The 26,691-nt window shown below is 38.1% G+C and overlaps 1 protein-coding gene across 5 annotated transcripts in view; it reads left to right on the top strand.

The window, feature by feature from the left end:
- The window catches only part of RGS7 (regulator of G protein signaling 7), a 583,411-nt gene that overhangs the window by 478,033 nt on the left and 78,687 nt on the right, over nt 1-26,691 (top strand). For all 5 annotated transcript variants that reach the window (XM_017847811.1, XM_017847810.1, XM_017847812.1 and 2 more), the window contains exons 6-8: nt 10,449-10,513; nt 12,031-12,107; nt 12,215-12,296. In XM_017847811.1, the coding sequence (XP_017703300.1) occupies nt 10,449-10,513; nt 12,031-12,107; nt 12,215-12,296 (224 nt within the window). The remainder of the gene's footprint in view (nt 1-10,448; nt 10,514-12,030; nt 12,108-12,214; nt 12,297-26,691) is intronic.

A 26,691-nucleotide genomic window follows, 5' to 3' on the forward strand; every position in this document is an offset into this window, starting at 1 on the left:
TCCAAGACAAATTTTTCTAGCCTTAATTTTTTCCAAGACACTAGCTTTCTCTGCATGCCCTGCAGAATCTAAATAATTGTGATAAAAATATTTCCTGAATGGAATGTGAATGCTATAATTATTTTTTAAAACTATGACAGAGTTTATGATAAATTCTAGTAATTAAAAAAGTCAGAAAGACTGGAGGGAGTGAAGATATGCTAATTTCTCCATCATTTATGGAGGGGAGCAATAATAAGCAGTGTTTCATTTCTGAGATTAAAATTCAAGAAATACATATTTAAGCATTTGTACAAAGATATGAGAATGGCCACTAATGGAATGGTAACAAATTTTGTCCCTTTCCAATTATAAAAGTAGGAATTAAAGAAAACTCACTCCGTCTAACAAAAGGTAGAAAACAAAAGAAATACCATCAGAGAGAGGGAGACCGATGGAGACTTGAGGAAAGGAATACCAAACAACTTTCAAAAATGAATGGGGATTTTTAAATTCATCTGTAGAAAGAACAAGTATCTTTAGGTTTGATCCTAAATAAAATCCACGAATATCTTTCCAGAGGACAGAGAAGTAAAACACACTGACTCATTTCAAATAAATGGTGAGACAAAGATATACCAGGCAAATACATACAGAAAACAAAATTTGACCTTGCAATATTGGTCAAGTAAAAAATAATCCAAGGTAAAATGTATTAAATTGAGCCCGCATTAGTGAAGAGGACAATCGATTCGTAGACATTATTTAAATTAAAATCTGTGATATGAAAACTGTTGGAGATAAAAGAAAACAGACACAGAAATCTACAGAAGGGGTGGGACTTTAGCACACCTCTCTCAAGCCAGATTGGCAAAAATTCAAGTCTAGAATGAAGGTAGGAATATTCGTACATTACTGGACAAGTATTATGGGACAATTTTGGCAGTGTCATAAAATTCAAACTGTGCTTATCGCCACAACCCCTTGATACCATTTCTAGGGATATATGGAAAGAATGATATGGATCATTCTTTGTAACAGAAAAAGGAAAAAAGAAAAAGAAAAAAGAACTTGCATATTTAGTAATAGGAGTATGAATCAGTATGAGCTACATTCATAGGATAGACTATAGCAGTTAAGGGAAATGAGCTACATCTATTGAAAACAGCCTGGGTAAATCTCAGTAATGTTATTTTAAGTGAAAAAAAGCAGATTGCAGACCATGTACTGTTGATGCTGTGTGTGTGTATACACCAAATCAATATTTACTTAAGTATGCTGAATATTGTCTGCGTTGTTTCGTAAAGTTTTCCCAAAAACCTGGGGGAAAATATATATTTCCTACATACATACCTAACATTGGTTTTATCTCTCATATATTAATGGGCCTTAAGTTTAATTTAAAATGTTAAATATCCCAATAAAAATCAGCAAATTATAGTTAATTCACCAAAGCCAAAAAAAAGAAAAAAAGAAAGAAAGAAGAAAAGAAAGACAGAAAGAGAGAGAGAAAAGAAAACACAAAATCTCAAATGACCAGTAGACAAATGTTTTCACTCCCCAACTATGTTTTGAGCATCTTCTATGTGCCAGCTACACTTCTAGCCATGCAGATTGATTGGTGAACAGAATACGCAAACCTCTGTCCTGGTGGAGCTGACATTCTGGTGGGTCAGTGGAGGGAAGGAGAATAGGGGGAGAAAAACTAAGAAGTTAACTACATAAATGAACACATAAGTTGTACATTAGGAGATGAAAAGTTGTGTGGAGAGAAGCTGGGAAAGGGGCTGGGTGGAGAAGGGGGAAGATATTCTGGAGAGAATTCAGTTCAGTTCAACTCTGGGGTAGGGCTCTCCAGAGACGGAAAGGAGAGAAGACGTAGGGGACATCTGGTGTGAGGCTCAGGCAGGCAATGGAAGATGAACAGGAAGGAAGTCCAGAGGGTCACTTAATGGGGAAACAAGGACTGTGGCTTTTCCTAGAGAGAGATGAGATGGGAAGTCGTTGATAAAAGGGAGGGTTTTGAGTACACTGACTATCTGACTTATGTCTTAACAGAGTAACTCTGATGGCTTTGCTGGAAATAGACTCTCCAGAGTTGAAAAGCATCTGAGATATGCTCATGTCTAAGCTTTGTGAAATTTGGTTATAAGGATCACAAGTCTTGAAAGGCACGTGGGCCCTGACTCAGCAATACCCTCTCAGGAAACTGGCAATTTCAAAAACAAGTAAAGATACGTACATAAAGACACGTACACATACACGCGTATATGTTTGCACAACTGTTATCATATAATAGCAAAATAATAGCTGTCACCCAAATGTCCAATAATAAGAACTCATTTTAATAAATTACATTACATCTCAGCACTGGATTACCATGAAATAATTTTTTAAAAAATATTATAGACCAGCACTTATTGATATGAAAAGTTAGCCACAATAGACTATTAAAGAAAAAAGTTTATAATACAGCATATGTGGTACAGTTTTAAGCACACTTAAAATAAATATATACATATAGATTTTGTGTATAAATAGATATTCATGTATGTATTAGCAGATGTATATATAAAAAAAATCAAGACTATATAGCAAATAATGACAGAAATGGTATTATAATGAATTTTACTTTATATATTTTCTGTATATCTTTTACTTTATATATTTAATATAAAATATAAATACTCATATATTTATATAAATACTTTATAATATATAGATATATAAAACTTTATATATAAATATTTTACATATATAAATATATAAATACTTTATATATATTATATATTTACGTAATATCTACTATATATATATATATTTTTTTTTTTTTTTTTTTTTTTGAGACGGATCTCGCTCTGTCGCCCGGGCTGAAGTGCAGTGCCGGGGTCTCGGCTCACTGCAAGCTCCGCCTCCCGGTTTAGGCCATTCTCCTCCTCAGCCTCCCGAGTAGCTGGGAGCAAGGCGCCCACCACTCTCGCCTGCTAGATTTGTATTTTTTTAGTAGAACGGGTTTCACCGGTTAGCCAGATGTTCGATCTCCTGACCCTGTGATTCCGCCGCCTCGGCCTCCCAAATGTGCTGGGATTACAGGCTTGAGCCACTGCACCCGGCCTACTGTATATTTTTTACTTTATATAAAATAAAATCAGTATTTTGAAGTGATACCTGAACGTCCATGTTCATTACAACATTATTCACAATAGCCAAGATATGGACTCAACCTAAGTGTCCACCAGCCGGCGAATGGATAAACCAAATGTGGGACAGAAACACAATGAAATACTATTCAGCCTTTAAAAATGGAAAAAAATCCTGCTTTTTTTGCAGCAACATGATGTGCCTTGAGGACATTGTGTTAAGTGAAATAAGTCAGGCACTGAAAGGCAAATACTGCGTGATGTCACTCGTGTAGAATCTAAAAAAAGTTTATCTCTCAGAAGCAGAGTAGAATGGTGATTACCAGGGGCTGGGGGCAGGGAGCGGGGAGATAGGGGTTAAAGGGTGCAACGTTTCAGTTAGAGGACTAAGTTCTGGAAGACTGTTGTATAGCGGGATGATGATAGCTACCATTAATACTTGAAAAGTGCCAAGAGAGTAGTTTTGTTTGTTTGTTTGTTTGTTTGTTTTTCATTTGAGATGGATTTTCGCTCTTGTCACCCAGGCTGGAGTGCAATGGTGGGATCTCAGCTCACTGCAACTCCCGCCTCCTGGGTTCAAGCAATTCTCTCCTGCCTCAACCTCCCAAGTAGCTGAGATTACAGGCACCTGCCACAACACCCAGCTAATTTTGGTATTTTTAGTAAAGATAGGGTTTCACCATGTTGGCCAGGCTAGTCTGGAGCTCCTGAGCTCAAGTGATCCGCCCACCTTGGCCTCCCAAAGTGCTGAGGTTACAGGCATGAGCCACTGCGCCTGGCCGAGAGCAGATTTTCAGAGTCCTCATCACAAAAGGTGGTAAGAATGTGAAGCGATGGAAATGTTAATTAGCTTGATTTAGTCATAGCAAAGCATATAACCTATATTAAAACATCACATAGCACAACATAAATATATGCAATTTTCATTTATCAACTAAAATATAAAAAAATTCTTTTAAATGTTAAAATAATAAAGGAAAGCTCCTGTGAAGCACATATTTATTTTTGTTACCTACCAGATTTAATTTTTTATCTCAGCAATAAAATGCAAAATCTCCATCAAATATAATAAAGTTCTATTCCAATGAAATATCGCTTTTGAAGCAATACCTGAACTTCCATGTTCCCCTTTCCTCTCCTACACTCCAGCCCCAGGAGGATTAGAGGCCTCAGTTCATGGTGAGAGTCACAAAAGGGAGTCGAGGAGGGGAGAAAGAAGCCACTCACACTTCTTCTCACTCACACTTCTTCTCACTCACAGTTTACTTGATTATTTGATCATTACTTGAGATGAACATTCTCATTAATAACTTGGTACCCTTTTGTTTTGTTTTGTTTATAAACAGCAAACGTTTATTTCTCACAATGCTGGAGGTTGAGCAGTCCAATATTAAAGTGCCAACTGATTTGATGTCTGGGGAGGGCCCACTTTCTGGTTCATAGACGGCACCGTCTCTCTGTGTACTCACATGGTAGAAAGGTGAACCAGCTCCTTCAAGTCTGTTAATAAGAGCATGAATCTCTTGAAGGAAGGCTCCATCCTCATGAGCCAATCACCTCTCGGATAACTTGGGACTCTTTGAATTACCCAAGCATGAGAAGGAAGATTGTACAAACTGCCTGGCTGTTTAAAATTCAGGAACAAGGGAAGAATGAGCCACAAACTAAACATTAAAAGATTAAAAAAAAAAAATAGAATAGCATGACAATGTAAGTTAATTTGTATTACTTGGGTTGTAAGTTGGATAATTTTAAAATATTTATTGGAGTTTTGTAGTTCCAGTCTTGGTGAATGATATATTCCTACTCCTTCCACATTTTGATACTGGGGTCTTAGTGATTTTCTCGCTGACCTGTGTGATGTGCCTTCACACCTTTGTCATGGGCATCAGTGTTGTCTAAGAGACCGCTCCAGCTTCTCTAGAGCTTTATAAAATTAAAGGGGAAGACCTGATGTCAGCACTCACTCTCTATTCTGTTCCTACTCAAAGATGTGATCCAGAAACTTTAACTTTTCCATCTGAGTTCTAAGTTGCATTTAGGCCAAAATCTATGCCTTATCTATGCAGCTTTTTTAGCCAGAGTAGCACTTCAGGCCTTCCCAAACTTTCTCCCACTTAGTGGCATAGCCTCCTATTAAATTACTTGTTTGACCTCCCAAGTCTTCAAAATTGTCTCCTAATGATCTCCCAGAAAACTACTGCAGGGAGATATATTTAAACTTGGTATTGAAATTACATCTTTAATAATAGAAAATATTTTAAATATAACCCCTAAAATGGCATCATTAGTTGATATTTTCAATATTTTGTCACAGCAGGAAATATTCAGGGTTATGTTAAAAAAGATTCACTCTTTTGGATCTGGGCCTAGGTCTATACATAGCACAATATAGAGCATGTTCAGTGCCAAAATAATTAGGATTGGCACAAAAGCACTTGGCCTTAACTGTAGTTTTTTTTTTTTTTTTTTTTTTTTAATGGAGTCTTGCTCTATTGCCCAGGCTAGAGTGTAGTGGCGCAATCTTGGCTCACTGCAACCTCTGCCTCCCAGGTTCAAGTGATTCTTCTGCCTCAGCTTCCCCAGTAGCTGAGACTACAGCCACACGCCACCATGCTTGGCTAATGTTTTTTGTATTTTTAGTAGAGATGAGGTTTCAGCATCTTGACCACACTGGTCTTGAACTCCTGACCTCGTGATCCACCCGTCTCAGCCTCCCAAAGTGCTGGGATTACAGGCATGAGCCAATGCGCCCGGCCTGAGCTGTAGTTTTGACTATGCATAAGTGCATTCATTTTGTCACTCTTTAATGAATTGGGAAATTTCCTGAATTGGAATCCTCTTTGATCTACTTGGACCTTCTGCCTCATCCACCACTTGACCAATGCTGGTATTCTCTGCTAATACAGAATAAAAAGTATTATCTCTACCTGTCAACATACAGCAATTGTGTCTGGACTAGACCAATGAGATCTGGGCCTATCCAGTCAAGAGCATATTTGCTCTATCTTCAACAGTTACCAGATTATTTTCTACACTGCTAACTCAGACTTGTACCTTTTGTCTCTTTCTTTCTTATTTTATTTTTTTAAGAGACAGAGCCTTGCTCTGTTGCCCAGTCTGGAGTGCAGTGGTGCAATCATAGCTCACTGCAGCCTCGAACTACTGGTCTCAAATAATCCTCCTTCCTCAGCCTCCCACATGTTGCTAAGACCACAGAAATAAGCCACCAGGCCCCGCTTCCTATCTTTCTTTATACTAAAGAATCAAGTAGACATTTAGAGAGATTTTATCACTTAAGTTGATTTGACCCCAAAACAGCTCCTTCTGAAGATATCCTGTTCATTCATTTATTAATTCACTCATTCAACAAATATTCGTGATACCATTACTTTATGCCTGGCACTGTCTGCCCACACCTTCATTTTGTTTCCTAGGGAATTAAAGAAAAATCACATCATAGGACACCTGTATTACAGGATGCATAATGTCTTTGTGAGCAGTCATGTTAAAAAACAAAATCATTCCACTCTTGTTTTAATGCATTAGTGTATCTAATGGTGAGAAACATTTCCCCAAAGGGAGCCAATTTTGCAAGTAATAAAGATTAGATGGACAGAACCAATAAAGCAAGGAGAAGCTGATGCAGGAGGACACAGGAGATGTGACTGATGGAGGGCATAGCTGGGGCTTGAAATTTCATTAGAGGTAATTCCGCAGGAAAGCTGAAATTATTCAATTAGATATTTAAGAAGATTCAATCTTTCTCTCATGAAGAGACACCCTCAGGGGTATTTCACATACGCTTCAATTTCTTTTACAACTGCTTAGAACATTTTAGATATTTTATTCAAGTCACAGCGGCCTCTATAGTAAGAGGTCCTTTGGGAGTGAGCATCAATTATGACGAATTAGGAAATGAACACATCATGTCGCTTTTGTTTATGAAGTCTGACTTTTAAAAATTACTAATATTAGTAGAACAATAAAATTGTTATGGTAGATTGTACAAAGATGTGTTCTAATACAATATACTGGCTTCCTAGCCTTTGTGGGAATGTCAGCATCATTCTGTGGTTGGCTCTCTGCTTCATCTTGACTTTCATACAGGAAACCTTACAGAAATTGAGTAAACAGTGTCCCTTTTTGCACCGGTCTCAAATTTTCTGTGTAGTGTGTTTCCTTAACGATACCAGCTGGACGTCATTATCCAAAACTAAGGGTGGCACAGTGTAGTGCAAAGGTGATATTTCCAAGGCAACCTCATCGAGGTAGCCTTACAATAAGTAATATTTGACAGTCCTCATCCAATGCATTTACTCAACATCTACAACAGATATAATGTATCTTGAGTTTCATGAGACTCAAATATCATGCATATTTAGTGAAAAACAATGACAAAAATATTCTGGCAATTGGGACTCTACCAGAGGACTGCAAATGCCTTGAGGTTGTCNCAAGTGATTCTTCTGCCTCAGCTTCCCCAGTAGCTGAGACTACAGCCACACGCCACCATGCTTGGCTAATGTTTTTTGTATTTTAGTAGAGATGAGGTTTCAGCATCTTGACCACACTGGTCTTGAACTCCTGACCTCGTGATCCACCCGTCTCAGCCTCCCAAAGTGCTGGGATTACAGGCATGAGCCAATGCGCCCGGCCTGAGCTGTAGTTTTGACTATGCATAAGTGCATTCATTTTGTCACTCTTTAATGAATTGGGAAATTTCCTGAATTGGAATCCTCTTTGATCTACTTGGACCTTCTGCCTCATCCACCACTTGACCAATGCTGGTATTCTCTGCTAATACAGAATAAAAGTATTATCTCTACCTGTCAACATACAGCAATTGTGTCTGGACTAGACCAATGAGATCTGGGCCTATCCAGTCAAGAGCATATTTGCTCTATCTTCAACAGTTACCAGATTATTTTCTACACTGCTAACTCAGACTTGTACCTTTTGTCTCTTTCTTTCTTATTTTATTTTTTTAAGAGACAGAGCCTTGCTCTGTTGCCCAGTCTGGAGTGCAGTGGTGCAATCATAGCTCACTGCAGCCTCGAACTACTGGTCTCAAATAATCCTCCTTCCTCAGCCTCCCACATGTTGCTAAGACCACAGAAATAAGCCACCAGGCCCCGCTTCCTATCTTTCTTTATACTAAAGAATCAAGTAGACATTTAGAGAGATTTTATCACTTAAGTTGATTTGACCCCAAAACAGCTCCTTCTGAAGATATCCTGTTCATTCATTTATTAATTCACTCATTCAACAAATATTCGTGATACCATTACTTTATGCCTGGCACTGTCTGCCCACACCTTCATTTTGTTTCCTAGGGAATTAAAGAAAATCACATCATAGGACACCTGTATTACAGGATGCATAATGTCTTTGTGAGCAGTCATGTTAAAAAACAAAATCATTCCACTCTTGTTTTAATGCATTAGTGTATCTAATGGTGAGAAACATTTCCCCAAAGGGAGCCAATTTTGCAAGTAATAAAGATTAGATGGACAGAACCAATAAAGCAAGGAGAAGCTGATGCAGGAGGACACAGGAGATGTGACTGATGGAGGGCATAGCTGGGGCTTGAAATTTCATTAGAGGTAATTCCGCAGGAAAGCTGAAATTATTCAATTAGATATTTAAGAAGATTCAATCTTTCTCTCATGAAGAGACACCCTCAGGGGTATTTCACATACGCTTCAATTTCTTTTACAACTGCTTAGAACATTTTAGATATTTTATTCAAGTCACAGCGGCCTCTATAGTAAGAGGTCCTTTGGGAGTGAGCATCAATTATGACGAATTAGGAAATGAACACATCATGTCGCTTTTGTTTATGAAGTCTGACTTTTAAAATTACTAATATTAGTAGAACAATAAAATTGTTATGGTAGATTGTACAAAGATGTGTTCTAATACAATATACTGGCTTCCTAGCCTTTGTGGGAATGTCAGCATCATTCTGTGGTTGGCTCTCTGCTTCATCTTGACTTTCATACAGGAAACCTTACAGAAATTGAGTAAACAGTGTCCCTTTTGCACCGGTCTCAAATTTTCTGTGTAGTGTGTTTCCTTAACGATACCAGCTGGACGTCATTATCCAAAACTAAGGGTGGCACAGTGTAGTGCAAAGGTGATATTTCCAAGGCAACCTCATCGAGGTAGCCTTACAATAAGTAATATTTGACAGTCCTCATCCAATGCATTTACTCAACATCTACAACAGATATAATGTATCTTGAGTTTCATGAGACTCAAATATCATGCATATTTAGTGAAAAACAATGACAAAAATATTCTGGCAATTGGGACTCTACCAGAGGACTGCAAATGCCTTGAGGTTGTCATGAGAGTCACTAGAATACCCTGAAATAATTGAAGAAATGTGCTCAATTGCAACACTGCTGTCACTACCTTCTCCTATAAATCTGCTGCCCAGATGGACTTTCCATGGCAGCCCAGGCCATTGACTCCTCAGGAAAATGGAAATACTGTGGAAGGTAGGTAAGATGTTATACCCTCTTCCTAGTGACCAAACAATGGAAGATGGACTCTTGTGAAATGAAGCAAAGAAGATGCCAAGAAGTCTTCAGTGTACATGAACAGATTGTTTCCGTTGACAGTAGAATCTGGACATCATTGAATGTGCCAATAATTCATAACTTCCTTTTTGCAAAATGATTTTACTTGTATATATGGATTTTTAAGTTCATTTGGTGACCCTTTTAAAAGCTTTTATTTTCTCCTCTTATTTGTTGAAGATGCTAAAAACCATGATGACCATTTAATAAAAATGTTTAAATGATTATGGCTCATGCCTATAATCTCAGCACTTTGAGAGGCCGAGGTGGAAGGATCACTTGAGCCCAGGAGTTGAAGACCAGCCTGGGCAACAAAGCAAGAAGCCTCTTTACAAATAATAATAATAATAATAATAAAATTAGCTAGGCTTGGTGGCTCATGCCGATAGTCCCAGCCACTCGGGAGGCTGAGGCAAAAGGATTGATTGAGCCTAGGAGTTTGTGGCTGCAATGAACAAGGCTCTTGCCACTACACTTGCTTCAGCCTGGGTGACAGAGTAAGACTATCTCTAAAAAAAAAAAGTTACCAAGTTTCTTAGCATATTTATTAGGATACCATAAATACCATGATGCTTGAATTTCAGTAATAATGTTATTACAGAATTATTTTTTGTCTAAGAAAATGATCAAAAATTACAACTTGGGAAAAAAGTGCAATCATCTTGATTTGTAATGTTGTACTTTTACTTATAGTGCCATGGTGTTGATAAGCAGGCAAGAAATGATTGATTTTTTTTTTCAGCCGTTTACCTCTGCAAGAGAACAATGCAAAACAAGGCACGACTGGAGCTCGCAGACTATGAGGCTGTAAGTACCAAGGACCTTCTGGCAAGGACAGTCATAGGATGCACAGCAGTAAGGCCCACAGTCTTTTCTGGGCAGGCTGTTAACTCTCCATTCATAGATCTTTTTTCTTTTCTTTTCTTTTGAGATGGAGTTTCACTCTTGTCACCCAGGTTGCAGTGCAGTGTCACGATCTTGGCTCACTGCAACCTCTGCCTCCCAGTTTCAAGTGATTCTCCTGCTTCAGCCTCCGGAGTAGCTGGGATTACAGGTGTGCGACACCACGCCCAGCTTTTTTTTTTTTTTTTTTTTTTTTGAGACGGAGTCTCGCTCTGTCGCCCAGGCTGGAGTGCAGTGGCGCGATGTCGGCTCACTGCAAGCTCCACCTCCTGGGTTCACGCCATTCTCCTGCCTCAGCCTCCCGAGTAACTGGGATTACAGGCGCCTGCCACCACGCCTGGCTAATTTTTGTATTTTTAGTAGAGATGGGGTTTCACCATGTTAGCCAGGATGGTCTCAATCTCCTGACCTGGTGATCCGCCTGCCTCGGCCTCCCAAAGTGCAGGGATTACAGGCATGAGCCACCACACCCGGCAGCTAATTTTTATATTTTCAGTAAAGACTGGGTTTCACCATGTTGGCCAGGCTGGTCTTGAACTCCTGACCTCAGGTGATCTACCCGCCTCAGCCTCCTAAAAGTGCTGAGATTACAGGCATGAGCCACCGCGCCCAGCCTCATTCGTGGATCTGAAGGGTCAGATTTCCAGGGATCTGGCATCACAGTGGGCTCATGAATCCCTGTTTACTTACTTCCTCTCTTCATTCACATTGCGTGTGGCAAAACTCTAAACACATAAACTCAAAGTATGAGAGGGAAGCATATCTTATTTTCTAAAATCGGCTTAACTGTCAAAATGTCAGATACATCCTACATAGTGAAGACATCCAAACTCTGAGGATTAAAGACCATTTACCCTGGGAAAGAGTGGGTTTTGCCAAAATTTTATCTGCTGACGGTGATCATCAGCAGATAAAAGTCATCTGCTGTCATTTGTGCAGATGGTTGCTATGTTAGATTTACTGAATTCAAAGCACTGTGTAGGAATAGGTTGTGGGCCGCCAAGGTGTTACATGTATTGTCAGGAACTGAATAGGCTGATTGCATGCGTAGTAGGAATGTATTGCTGTTCTGTTCCTCTATAAAGTGGGTACAGAAAAATCCAATGGGTTCATCTGGAGCACCTCCTTATGTACCAGGTAATTTTAGTATTTTGCAGATACATATTGGATTTTTAGTCCTGTTCTCCGAAGTCAGTAATTCAAAAAATTGATATTTGAAACAGGTTTTTCTGCTTCCTCTAAGACTGACAATATGAAGATGAGCTGAATTCAGGGAGCGTGACTTATCATTGAGAACCACGGTACAATTAGGGTTTTAGAAGCTTTCTCTTTGTTTCCTTGACAAGTATAAGTGGTAACTAAGCTAGAAGAGAACAGTGAAGAAGAACACTGAATGTCTTCATGTGGGGTATGTTTTTCAGGAGAGCTTGGCCAGGCTGCAGAGAGCATTTGCCCGGAAGTGGGAGTTCATTTTCATGCAAGCAGAAGCACAAGCAAAGTGAGTCCTTGTGAGTCTTTTGGAAGATTTGTTCAAGTTGTGGCCTTTTTGTCCAGAGAGGCACTACAATAAATACTAAATGTTATCCATTGTTACCGTGTTGACAGAGTGGACAAGAAGAGAGACAAGATTGAAAGGAAGATCCTTGACAGCCAAGAGAGAGCGTTCTGGGATGTGCACAGGCCTGTGGTAAGCAAGCATCACGCTCTCATCTTGAATCCATCTTCTCTGTTTGTGGGAAGAGAGGGGTGCCCTACCAAAGTAAGGGAAAGCCTGTAGTGACCCCTTGCACTCCCCACGGTATCTTGTTGAATTCGTTAAGAAAAGATCACCACTTTTGTGTAGGATGACTAGACCTCAGTAGCATCATATTTAATTTATAAAACCACGCATTTTCCCACCATGATAACGCTTGCTTACTCTCTTGCTATTTGAGATATCTAATGCTTCTGTATACATTTGAAAGAAAAACCTCTGCAACAAAACAGTTTTCATGTTTTATTGTTTACATTTTCTAGCTTTATAGTAAAAGTGGTAAGTCAAGATGTTATTCCTGCCCTGATTTTCCTTCCCTCCCTCCCTCCCTTCCTTCCTTCCCTCCCTCCTCTCTCTTTCTTTCTCTCTCTTTCTCTCTCTCTTTCTTTCTTTCTTTCTTTCTTTCTTTCTTTCTTTCTTTCTCACTCTCACTCTCTTTTTTTTATGGGATCTGTCTCTGTGGCTGGAGTGCAGTGGCGTGATCTTGGCTCACTGTAACCTCTGCCTCCCAGTTCAAGCCATCCTCCCACCTCAGCCTCCCGAGTAGTTGGGACGACAGGCATGTGCCACCAAGCCCGGCTAATTTTTTGTATTTTTGATAGAGATGGAGTTTCACCATGGTGCCTAGGCTGGTCTCGAACTCCTGAGCTCAAGCAATCTGCCTGCCTCAACCTCCCAAAGTTCTGGGATTACAGGGATAAGCCACCATGCCCAGCCTGATTTTTTCTTAAGACCTATTAGTAGCCTGCTTTGGTTGTTGACTTTCACAGTCTAACATTTCCTGTGGCTCAAATTCAAATCAGCCCACATTTTTAATGACACAATATTGGATCTCTATGTAATAACTTAGCTGGCTTTCTTCCTTATTAATGTTAAACTATGTGCCTCAGAGTAACATTAATGAATCTCCTTAATTAATACCAGAAAACTGTATGGATGAAATTAAACAGTGGTTACCAGCAACCATAAGACAGCCTCATATATTTCTTTCTATGCTGATGCTATATCGTTTTCTTCTGTAGATTTATTTAAATACAGGCAAGGCACTAGAGAATAATATTTATATAAGTATTATTAGAATAAATAATAGGTTCATAGCATGAAAGACAACTAAGATTGATAAGAATACCTTACAATTTTCTCTTCAACTACCTTCAGAATCAGACCAAAATAGAAAGTCTCCAAAGGTTTGTTTATACATGTACATATTTCAGCTTCAGATAGCAATGCAATTGTTAAATGCTATATTGAATTTGTTCTCTCTTTTGAATTCTGAAAAGATTAGAATTGAGAATTAACTGGTTTTGCTACTGAAAATTCAGTGTGAGTTTTATTGTTCACGAAGAAAAAGGATTTTGAGGTCAGGTACATAGCCATTGCAAGGACATTAAGTAGGATTTTTATTTTTTTTGTTTGTTTTAAGCAACCTCTAGAAACCAGTCAATGCGTTATGTTCCTATGCTTATCCACTTTGTCCCCTGGACATCTGGTGGCTCATCTCTAGCCTCGTTTAGCTTCCATGGCCTGGTTTCTCCTGGCAACCCAAGAGGACTCACACCATGCCAGCTCCCCTGCAATGACCACATCTATTTCATGCTCTGAGACCCATGCTCGCAGAGATGACAAATGATTCCACCTCAAACACTCCCCTGCTCCACTGCCTGAGGCCTTTGTGTGTTTCTGTTGGAGGCAGAATCTGATCCCAGTTGTCTTTCCCTCTATCCAGTGCAAGCCAGGCACTAGTCTTTCCTGTCTCCCACCAGCAAGGAGCACATATGAGTGTTATCTAAGAGGCCTCCACCACATCCTTCACTAGGCTTCCAACTAGAAAGTCATCCCAAGGAGGATCTGGAGGCAGAAACTACCCAGAAGCCACTGGCTCCATCTCCCTTGTTTTTTTTTTTTTTTTTTTTTTTTTTTTTGAGATGGAGTCTTGCTCTGTCACCCAGGCTGGAGTGCAGTGGTGTGATCTTGGCTCACTTCAAGCTCCACCTCCCGGGTTCACACCATTCTCCTGCCTCAGCCTCCCAAATAGCTGAGACTACAGGCGCCCACCACCGAGCCCGGTTAATCTTTTGTATTTTTAGTAGAGACAGAGTTTCACTATGTTAGCGAGGATGGTCTCGATCTCCTGACCTCATGATCCACCCGCCTCAGCCTCCCAAAGTGCTGGGATGACAGGCGTGCGCCACTGCACCTGGCCATCATCACTTATTTTCTAGAGGAAAATAGAGCTTTGGGTTGTCATGAGCCTCTGAGGATGGCATTTACCTAAACCAATCCTACCTTCAACCATTTCTTTTTCTTACATTGTAACTTCCTGTATTACTTTAGAGGTAATCCCTCCTGGCTTTTTTAAAATATAAACATTTTGAAGTGATCTCAGGCACTCGTGAAATGCTGACACTTGTCCAAAGGCTGTGTCTGCCATACAGGTGCTGGTGTTTATCTTGTTTTTAGTCTTTTGGGTCCTTACTCTGAGTTAATAGACAAAGATGATGATGACAGGGACATTAACAGAAAGGTTCTCCTAAAAGAGCTCCTAATGCTATTTTCTCAGCCAAACACATAAGCTCTATCTCTGTTTGTTGGCTGTAGTGTTAGCTAAGCAATGACAAGAACTTTGTAAGATAACTAGACCCCTGAAGAAAAGTGGCATAGGGGAAAACAGCAATATTGTGATACTTTCTAAGAATGTCTACACTTTTACATTTGTCCCTAGAAATGAATTCTGCAGTTGTCATAATCAATCCTAATATATTTAGACCCTAAATCCTATATCCCAGAGTTAAAGTGAATAGGTATTTCTATAGCTCAGTTTCTTCTTCATAGTCTGTCCTGTCTGTGGCTGTAATGAAAGACTCTTTGTACCCTGTAGTATTCACTGTAAAAATTAAGTGTCTTCTAGACAGGATCTGTGAAGCTAGGAAGCTAGGCCTGGCATGTTAACACCAAATTATTGCCACCCGAGCAACCTAGAATCCTAGACCATGTGTAGGAAAATACCAGAGAGTATCTCAAACTGTCCAGAGGCTTAATCTGGTATGGCCTGGGGCCTAATATTGCATACCACCCCTCACCAGAAGATGTCCATATCTGAGAGACTGTCCTATTATGTACACTTCCAGTTTTTATTATGTCAGCCAACGACCAGTAGAAAAGGGAATAGGGAGACCTGGGCAGAGTGAGAAGCAGCTGGGCTTGGGAATCAGACAGACCTGACTCCATTATTTATGAGGCCCACCGTGCACAGGGATTTGCCCTTTCTGAGATTTAGCAGTCTCACTTATAAAATGGAAATGTATCTACCTACCTTGCACTATTGATTGAACATTAAATGAGATCACCTGGGTAAAAGCAGCTGGCAAATCACTTTAGCAATCTCACTTGACAGGTGAAAGACAATAAATTTTCAGCTTTCTTCGTGAACAGAAACAGAGAGTAGCACAAAAAAGGATAGAGAAAAAAATGGAATATGGAAACAGATAATGCAAATACAGCTCCTATACTTCATGGTTTTAATGACATCTGTGAATCTCGCAGAGTACAATCAAGGAGCATCACAACTTTTGTCTTTAGTTCTGAGGCCCCAACCAGAATAACTCTGAAGACCACTCCCTTAGTCATCTCCTTTTTCCTCCGGGCTTATCATCTCACTCTTCCATTTAGGGATACTTTGCATGAAATAGGCTGACCTTGACTTAAGGCTGATGTGGTCACCGTGGCGTTAATTGCTCATCTATGAGCCCTCTCTCTTAGTACCCTTTATTTTTGAACTCTTTTATTTCCTGTATGTTTGCATTTTTATTTAAGCCTTTATTCTGGAATGTAGAATCTGTCCTCTAGGTGCAGGAATGCAAGACTTAGAACAAAGCAGCCTTTCTTGGTCTTTATCAAACTGTTGACCTGAAATAAGTCAGACTGGGTTGACTTTCCTCTTCAAAGGGATTGTTCCTTTACCCACCTATGGAACTTTTTGAACTATGTGGGGAATGCTTTTACCCCCAACATTTTTGTTATTTAAATATGTAAGTCCTGGAGCCATCTGCCAATGCAATGGCTAAAACATGTTTCCTTCAGAGGTTGAATCTGAAACTCGTGAAACAGGGCATTGCCACCCTTCCCATAATATGGAACATGGATCATGGGGTACATATCGATACAATATGGAAAGGTATCATGTAATGATACCTTTTTTTCTGTATCAATATGTGCCAGATATTATATTAAGGCCAGGCATAAAAAGTGGACGAAAACACACTCCTTGATTCCTAAAACTCGTAGTCCAGTGTTGCATTTTATGAACATAGTCATTAACACAGCAGGATGAGTATGACTGCACTATTTGTTTTCTGAAGGGAGATACAGATGCTCGTGTTATTTATAGGACTTGCTAAGGTTCAGAGCTAGCAGTGGGAGAGCCAGGCCTAGAACTAAAGAGTGCTGTGGATCCAGGCAGAGAAAGTAGCTCTAGCAAGAATGAGATCCTGACTTTATGTATCTATCCTGCAAAAAGAAAGAATAAATAGTTAGAACGCAATAGTCCACATAGGATATAGCTGTGTTTATAGGTGTCTTATTATATTTTACTCATGGTTTTCATATATCCTTTTGCTTCTTATAAAATAGCTGTATTTATAGGTGTCCTTTTGTATTTTATCATGGTTTTCATATTTTACTGTTTTTAAAAGTCCAGAGTTCAGGGCATCTTTCATATGTTATGGGCCACACACCCCTGACCTAGGGAAATCCAACTAACATGTGTAGAATGCCCCTGCCAGGGATGTTTATACAGTATACACCCTAGAGGGCCATTGTCAACAGGGCTGCCTGGTAAGTCCTATCTTCAATGTTTAGTTTTGATGATCTTGTGTAACAACCTATATATGTTATTATTTCAAGAAGGATCTAAATTTTATTTTTTTATTTTGTTTTATATTTATTTTTTAAAGACAGAACCTTGCTCTGTCACCCAGGCTGGAGTGCAGTGGTACAATCTTGCCTCTCTGCAACCTTCACCTCCCAGGTTCAAGCAATTGTCTTGCCTCAGCCTCCGGAATAGCTGGAATTACAGGTGCGTGCCACCATGCCCGGCTAATTTTTTATATTTTTAGTAGAGACGGGGTTTTACTGTGTTGGCCAGGCTGGTCTCGAACTCCTGGCCTCAGGTGATCCTCCCACCTCAGCCTCCCAGAGTGCTGGGATCACAGGCATGAGCCACCATGCCTGGCCTAAAATTTTTTTAATATATAAACTATATTTAAGCCTGGGCAACATAGTGAGATTCCATCTCTACAAAACATTAGCCAGGTATGATGGTGCATGCCTATAATCCTAGCTACTCAGGAGGCTGAGGCTAAGAGGATTACTTGTGGCCAGGAGTTTGAGGTTGCAGTGAGCTATATCATGCCATTGCACTCCAGCCTGGGTAACAGAGTGAAACCCTGTCTCTAAAATACACACACAAACAAACACACACACACATATTTAGTTTACAGAAATTATTAGTACAAAAAAGAGATAAGAAAGTAGGGTCTTATTTTGTTATGGTTTTCAGAAGGTTAACTGAAAAAATATGAAGTAATCACTATCAATTTTAAAAGTCTTGAGATTGATATTCCCATTAGAATAAAAAGCTCTATACTTAAATGTCACAGATATGTGACATGACCTAACTGAAAGACTTTTAAGTTATGTAATTATATTTTCCTGAATCGATTTGCCTTTGTAAATATATAAAGTATCTTTATTTTCAAAAGCCAGAAATGGAGTTATCCTAACAGCATTTTGTTGAATGTTTTCATTTTGCTTTCCCTTTCACAGTTCTGCTATTATACCTTTCAATAAAAAATATAACAGATAACAGCTGATCCTTATGAAGCTTTTAATTCAAGTAAAGGTGATATGCTACCTTGCCTTTTGAATACTTTTATTTGATTCGATTTGACACGAGCATTTATTATTCCAACCTCAAGAATGGATTGGAAGCCATTAGCCAGAAATGTAGTGGGGAAAGGGAAATTTGAAATAACAGTTCAGAATCTTTAAAATATACTTAAAGTCAGTTTAATGTAAAATATGATATATTATGTGCATTTTACCTAGAGTGTAGAAAATATACATAATATGATTTTTTACCTTTCAAAAAACCATGAGGTCATTTTTAGGTCAGATTGACACAGAATAATCATTCTAGTACTTAATGTCTCTAAAGTTAGCCTCCTAAGTATGTCAGCGTTTACTACAGAAAAAAATTAAGGTCATAGTGGCCGGGCGCGGTGGCTCAAGCAAGCCTGTTAATCCCAGCACTTTGGGAAGGCCGAGACGGGCAGATCACGCGGTCAGGAGATCGAACCTCCTGTTACTGGTGAAACCCCTTCCTCTACTAAAAAATACAAAAAACTAGCCGGGCGAGGTGGCGGTGCTGCCTGTAGTCCAGCTCTCGGGAGGCTGAGGCAGTTTAGAATGGTGCGTGAACCCGGGAGGCGGAGTTGCAGTGAGCTGAGATCTTGCCACTGCACTCCAGCCGGGTACAGACGAGACTCACGTCTCAAATAAATAAATAAACTAAATAATAATAAATAAATAAATAAAAATTAAGGTCATAACACTAAGGACTCTTCACTTACTAAGGACTCCAGACAGAATTGCCAGAAACTAACTATTGAAGAATATAGTGGGAGAAATACACTGGATTGTAGTATGACAAAGATAATATAGTATTTGAGTTGACTCGTGTATTTAATGCTTCAATAATTTAATGAAGCCCCACACATACACACACACAAAGAATAATGCATTAGTAGCCTGTATTAACAGGATTTTTAACATCTAGCTAAATTGGAGTGAAACTTCTAGTTGTCAAAGTTCTGAAGAAACTCAATTTTAGCATTTTGTGCCCCATCCTCTACACCATACTTTAAAAAGAACGTGAATGAGCTGGAGTTAAGATGTGAATGGATGGACAGTAAGGAGGCAAACTAAAAAAAAGCAAGAACAAAAAAAATTGTGAAATTATTAATAAGATTAGTGACCCTAGGAATGCGAAGTCCCATGGAAAGTGTCTTCCTACTTTGAAATGTTACTAAGCAGACTTGGAAGAAAGTTTATTAGTTTACCACACATTCGGTTCTGTATGACTACTGTGAAAATGACTGGAAAATAAAATCTCAATATAAAAGCTTCCTAATACTCAAAGCTATCTAAAGGTCATTGCCAACTTCTAATGATGCAAATGATAGATTCAAGTATAGATTAGAAGTCATGAGCCAGAAATAGAATGGAGAAAAGGCAATCACTGGATAGAGAATGAGATTCATAATTTTCAGAGTTCTTTCCAGCACTGAAGCAACAAGAATTAGATCACCTTCTTTGCTTCCCAAGCCTGTTAGTTTAGGGTTGAATGCATGCCAAGCATTCAACAGAGACGTCATGGATAAAAATGCTTAAGCAGAGAAATGGAAATATACTTCATCAGAATATTCAATATAGAAACAATAATCATTGAATTCTTCCTGAATTCAATTTAAGCAAATCCTAATCACAAAGTAGTGAGAATAGTTGATTTACTTACGCTTTTTAAAACCCATTGTAGCATGCAACTTAATGCAAAATATTGAGTCTGAGTAGTTGAGAAAATGGTGGACATATGAAATTTGCAAAGGATTTTGCTAAGGGTTCGTAGCAGATTTGGAACAGTGAGTTTGTTTTAGGGCATGCTGAGTGTGATGACATGACATTCAGATGGAGAGAGATCTTGTCAATAGTTGTAGACATGAGACCAAAATTTGAGGGATGTTTCGGGATATAGAATTGATTCTGAAACTCATTAAGCTAAAGATGATAGGTAAACCCTGAGACAAGGACAGTTTGTTACAGCAAGGCATAGAGAGTGAAACGGGATTTGTTATCCGTTTGGAAGGTCTCTTGTCCTTCTATCTTGCTTATAGTCCCATAAATATCCCTATATATCTTTTTTCTTCAAATAAATTTGTATGGAATAGCCTGGCAAAGCAAGTGTGTGTGTGTATGTGTGTGTGTGTGTGCGCACGTGTGTGCCTGTGTGTGTGTACAAATCCATTAAATATGAAGTTAAATGCTAACACTGATCAAAAGAAAGCTGGAGTAGATAGATGAATTTCAGACAAAGCCAACCTCAGAGCAAGGCAAATTATCAGAGATAAAGAGGAATATTACATAATGATCAAAGGATCAATTCTTCATAAAGATATAATAATATTTAATGTCTATGCATTTAACAACAGAGCATCAAAGTATGAGGCAAACACTGAAAGAAGTGCAAGGAGAAATGGATAAATACACTAGTGTATTCTGAGACTTTAATACCCCTCTATCAGTCATTTATAGTTCAAGCGGGCAGAAAATCCGTAAGGAGCTAAGAACAAGGTTTACCTGAAGTACACCATCAATCAACTGGATATAACTGACGTCCATAGAGCACTTCATACAACAACAGCAGAATATACACTCTTCTCAAGCTTCCGTGGAGCACACAGTAGAAGAGATTGCACTCTGGGTCAAAAAACACACCTTAACAAATTTAGAAGAATAGAAATCACACAACGTATGTTCTCAGACCAAAATGATATAAAACTAGAAATCAAAACAGCTAGAATATCTCAAAATACTAGTAGATTAAACAACACACTTCTAAATAACATGTGGGTCATAGAAGCAGCCTCAAGAGAAATATAAAAATATTTCAAACTAATTTAAAATAAAAATATACTTTATCAAAATTTTCAGGATCCAGTGAAAGCAGTGCTTAGAGGGAAATTTATATCATTGAGTATATGTACTAGAAGAAAGAAAGATCTAAAATTAGTAATCTAAACTTCCACATTTGGAAACGAGGAATAGGAGAACAAGTTAAATCCAAAGTAAGCAGAAGAGAAGAAATGATAAAAGTTAAAGCAGATATCAATGAGAATGGCAAGATAATATAGAGAAAATCAACATAATCAAAACTTGTTTTTTTGAAAAAACCAATAAAGTCAATAAACCTCTAGCCAGGTTAACTAAGGAATAAAGGGAGAAGACACAAATTACTAATATCAAAAATATAAAAGGGTCTATATCTACTGATTCTGTGAACACCAAAAGCATAATAATGAAATATTCTAAACAACTCTATGCCCTGAAATGGACCAAAAGGAGGAAAAAAAAAAAAAAAAAACAGGAAAGAAAGAAAGAAAAACACAATGTACCAAAGCTTACCAAGAAAATAGATAATATATATGAGTCTATATGTATTAATGAGAAGGCCTATATCTTAACATCTATTATTAAATATTAGCCTATTCAATTAAAGAAATTAGGCCAGGAGTGATGGCTTGTGCCTGTAATCCCAGCACTTTGGGAGGCTGAGGCAGGAGGATCAGTTGAGCCCAGTTGTTCAAGACCAGCCTGGGCAACACAGCAAGACCCTGTCTCAAAAATTTAAAAAGCAATAAATAAAATGAAGAAATTGAAACAATAATTAACAACCTTCTCAGACAGGAAGCACCAGCCCAGATGGATTCACTGATGAATTCTAGCAAAGATTTAAGGGACAAATTATATCAATTCTTTACAATCTTTTCCAGAAAATAGCAGAGTGGCTACCTCCTAACTCATTCTATGAGGCTAGCATTACCCCAATACCCAAAACAAACAAAGCCATTGCAAGGAAAACTACACACCAGTGTCTCTCATGAACAAAGATGCAAAATCCTTATCAAAATATTAGGATATCACATCCAGTGATGTACAAGAAGAATTTTACACCACAGTGAAGCGGGAATTATTCCAAGTATTCAAGACTGGTTCAACATTTGAAAATCAGTTGATGTAATCTATTACTTCTACAAGCTAAAAAGAAAAAATCATAAATCCATATTATAAAAACTAATGAATTGGACTTCATTAAAATTAAAATCTTTTATTCTATAAAAGACGTTGTTATGAGAATGAGAATTCAAGCCACAGACTGGGACAATATTAGCAAAAAAAAAAAAAAAAAAAAAAAAACCTGATACTTTGGACTGGTATCCAAAATATACAAATAACTCTTAAAACTCAACAATAGTAATAAAACAGCCAGTTAAAAACGGGCAAAAGGCATTGCACCGAAGAACATAAACAGAGAGCAAAAAGACGCTCAACAGCACATGTCATTAGGGCTAAATTAAAACAACAGTTGGATACCACTGCACACCTATTAGCATGACTAAAATCCAAAACACTAGCAACATCCAATGCCGGTGAGGATGTGGAGCATCGGGAACTCTCGTTCTCTGCTGGTGGAAATGCAAAATGGTACAGCTACTTTGAAAGATAATTTGGGAGTTTCCTATAAAACTAAATGAACTGTTACTACACAACATAACATTCACACTCCTTGGTATTTACCCAAATGAATAGAAAAGTCAATGTCCACACAAAAACCTACAAATGTTTATGGCAACTTTATTCATAGTTGCCAAAACATGGAAACAATCAAGATGTCCTTCAAAATATGACTATGGTATATTCATACAATGGAACGTGTATTAGTTCGTTCTCATGCTGCTAATAAAGACATACCCAAGACTGGGTAATTTATAAAAGAAACAGGTTTAATTGACACACAGTTCCAGAACTCACTCACTATCATGAGAACAATGTGGGAGTAACCACCCCCATGATTCAATGACCTTCCAGCAGGTCCCTCCCATGACACGTGGGGATTATGGGAACTACAATTCAAGATGAGGCTTGGGCAGGGACACAGCCAAACCATATCAGAATGTTTTTCAGTGATAGAATGGGATGAGCTATCAAGCCACAAAAAGACATGGAAGGACTTTAAATGCATCGTACTAAATGAAAGAAACCACTTTTAGAAGGCTAGTTATGATTCCAACTCTATGACATTTTGGAAAAGGCAAAACCACAGAGACAGGAAAAAGATGAGGGGTTGAAGGGAAAGCAGGGAGTGATGAAGAGGGAGAGCAGAGATTTTTAGGACAGTGAAAATATTTTGTAAGATACCTTAATGGTGGATACATATTGTTATACGTTTGTCACAGCCTATACAATGTGTATAGCACCAAGAGTGAACCCCAATGCAAGCTCTGGAATTTAATTACTATTAATGTATCAATATTGGTTCAACAACTGAAACAAATGTACCACATCAATATATAAGATGCGAATACAGGGGACTTTGGGGTGGGATGAGGGGACTTACAGGAATTCTCTGTACTCTGTACTCAATTTTCTGTAAACTTAAACTACTCAAAAATAAAGTCCATGACATAACAACAAAAAAAATAGAGATATAACTTTTTTACAAAGTGAAACAGAGGACACATCATAGGAGAGTATAATGAACTCAACAAAATCTCTGACCCCGAGAACAAAACAGCGTCATGTGGTGATATCAGCAGATAAAAGTGAATTTGACTTGCCTAACATCGGGTCCACCTATATAGAAAAGCTGATGGTTGTTTCATTGTGTGTCTTCGTATGCTGTATAGACAAGACCTTGAAGTAAAATGCAAAGCGTGTGTATTGGTTCTCTCCTTTACTCAGTGTGCTTGGCTTTGTCTGTCTTATTTGGTAGATTTCATTCTTGACTTGATCAATGTGATTTGAAAAGAAGCAGAGTCCCAAAAAAATGACTCAGATTTTTTTTCTCTGAAAAATCATACTAATCATAAGAGAAATATTTTTCTCCTTATGAATATTATGATGAGGAATCCTGCCAATGATTTCTCCTGGATAACAATTAATACATGCAAAATATTTCTTCAGAGAATGCTAAAAATTCAAAATTCCGTTTTGAAGGATTAGTTGCACCACAGTTGTGTGGACACCCCAAATGTTGTTCTGAGGCATGATTGTGTATTAGTTGTGTACTTTAAACAAACAAGTATATGATAGAATATCGTTATTCCTGTGGAATACATTTTTTCTAACTATACTATTAATACAATAGTTTGGCAAGAAAAAAATGGAATGAGGGAAGTAAAGTGGTACATTTGGTTTTCACTGAAAAAAAAATCTGTGCATTACACTGTTGATTCATTCATTTAGTATATCTTTCAGCCAGCATTTATAGTTTCGCACAGTAAAAAGGCTGAAGACAAAAAGATGAGAAATACTGCCCCGCTGACTGAGATACTCAGAGTCCAGAATAAGTAGAACAGGGGCTTAAATGTATAATTATTATACAAATACTATGATGAGACCTATAGTAGAGCTATGAATATAGCTGTTTTAAAATAGAGGTTTACATTGAGCTAATGTTAGGATCTAGAGAACTTTTCACGCATAAAGACAGCAGAATAAATCACAAAATAAGCAGCTAATATGTTTTATTAAAAACTCACTTTTGTGTTTAAAAATATAATTGAAAGGCATGGAAATAATCTGAAAATACTTGGAGCAAGAAAACAAATACATTTTTATATTCTGAATGTATAAAATAATTAAACAATTCAGAAGTATTGTGATTTCACATAAAATAGATAAAAGACTTAAACTGACCATTTATAAAAGAAAATATATAAATGGCTATTAAAAATTGGGAAAAGAGTTTAACCTTTCTAGTCATAAATTAAGACAAAGAGATGACAATTTTTTTCAATATATTTTATTTTAAAATCTCAAATTAGTTGTATGCAATCCTGGCAAGAACAATAGAAAGACAAGTGTTTCTAGATGCTATGATAGGTGTGAGCATTGGTATTATCTGTGTAAAATGAATTTGACAGTATGAATTAAAAGTTAAAATCTTTTCACAAGCAGATTAACTTGTCCAGAGCTATACAATAAAATTAGAGTGGTTAAACAGGGTAGCTAACATTTGAAACACCATAACTATTCAACTTATTGGGGTGGTTAAATAAGATGTATCCACAAGATAGTAAATTGTGTAACTCGAAATGAGAATTTTAAAGAATTGGAAAGATGTGGAGAAAAACTATGCTGAAACGTGAAATAAAATCACTTGAGCCCGGGAAGTCAAGGCTACAGTGAGCCGTGACCATACCGTTGCATTCCAGTCTGGGCGACAGAGTGAGACCACATCAAAAAAAAAAGGAGGAAACAAAGAAGAAAAGGAAGAAATTATCTAAATATAAAATTATATGTAATATGATCCCAATTTTGTTTATAAAAATAGATACCTAAACAGTTAAGAGATAATATACTGAATATTGATTGTAACTATTCTGGGATATTTGATATCATAGGCCATTTTAATTTAAAGAGAAAGTGTCACATTTATACTCTGAAAAATTGTGGATAAAATATCCTTAAATCCTCATGGTTGACCCATAACATCTGAGATGAAGGTAGGCATGCTTCTGCTGTGCCAGGAAATAGTCAGAACATGCAGAGTGTATGGTATCCCAAAGGATTATAAATCATGCTGCTATAAAGACACATACACACGTATGTTTATTGTGGCACTATTCACAATAGCAAAGACCTGGAACCAACCCAAATGTCCATCAATGACAGACTGGATTAAGAAAATGTGGCACATATACACCATGGGATACTATGCAGCCATAAAAAAGGATGAGTTCGTGTCCTTTGTAGGGACATGGATGAAGCTGGAAACCATCATTCTCAGCAAACTATTGCAAGGACAAAAAAACCAAACACCACATGTTCTCACTCACAGGTGGGAACTGAACAATGAGATCACTTGGACATGGGAAGGGGAACATCACACATCGGGGCCCGTCGAGGGGTGGGGGGAGAAGGGAGGGATAGCATTAAGAGATATGGAGATATACCTATGTAAATGACGAGTTAATGGGTGCAGCACACCAACATGGCACATGTTGTATGTAACAAACCTGCACGTTGTGCACATGTACCCTAGAACTTAAAGTATAACTGAAAAAAAAAAAAAAGGAGTAAGATTAGCCTGCTTTGCTTTGGATAAAAGGAGGCAGATTTTGTCTGAATGAAAACTGTTTTCATCCTTCTAATTGTCCAGTGGATGGCATCACATGGCAGGGAGATCTCTGCCCTCTGAAAAGTCCAGNGAACAATGAGATCACTTGGACATGGGAAGGGGAACATCACACATCGGGGCCCGTCGAGGGGTGGGGGGAGAAGGGAGGGATAGCATTAAGAGATATGGAGATATACCTATGTAAATGACGAGTTAATGGGTGCAGCACACCAACATGGCACATGTTGTATGTAACAAACCTGCACGTTGTGCACATGTACCCTAGAACTTAAAGTATAACTGAAAAAAAAAAAAAGGAGTAAGATTAGCCTGCTTTGCTTTGGATAAAAGGAGGCAGATTTTGTCTGAATGAAA

Source organism: Rhinopithecus bieti, unplaced genomic scaffold (assembly GCF_001698545.2).
Source record: "Rhinopithecus bieti isolate Rb0 unplaced genomic scaffold, ASM169854v2 scaffold_28016, whole genome shotgun sequence".
In the NCBI taxonomy this organism is placed as follows: domain Eukaryota; kingdom Metazoa; phylum Chordata; class Mammalia; order Primates; family Cercopithecidae; genus Rhinopithecus; species Rhinopithecus bieti.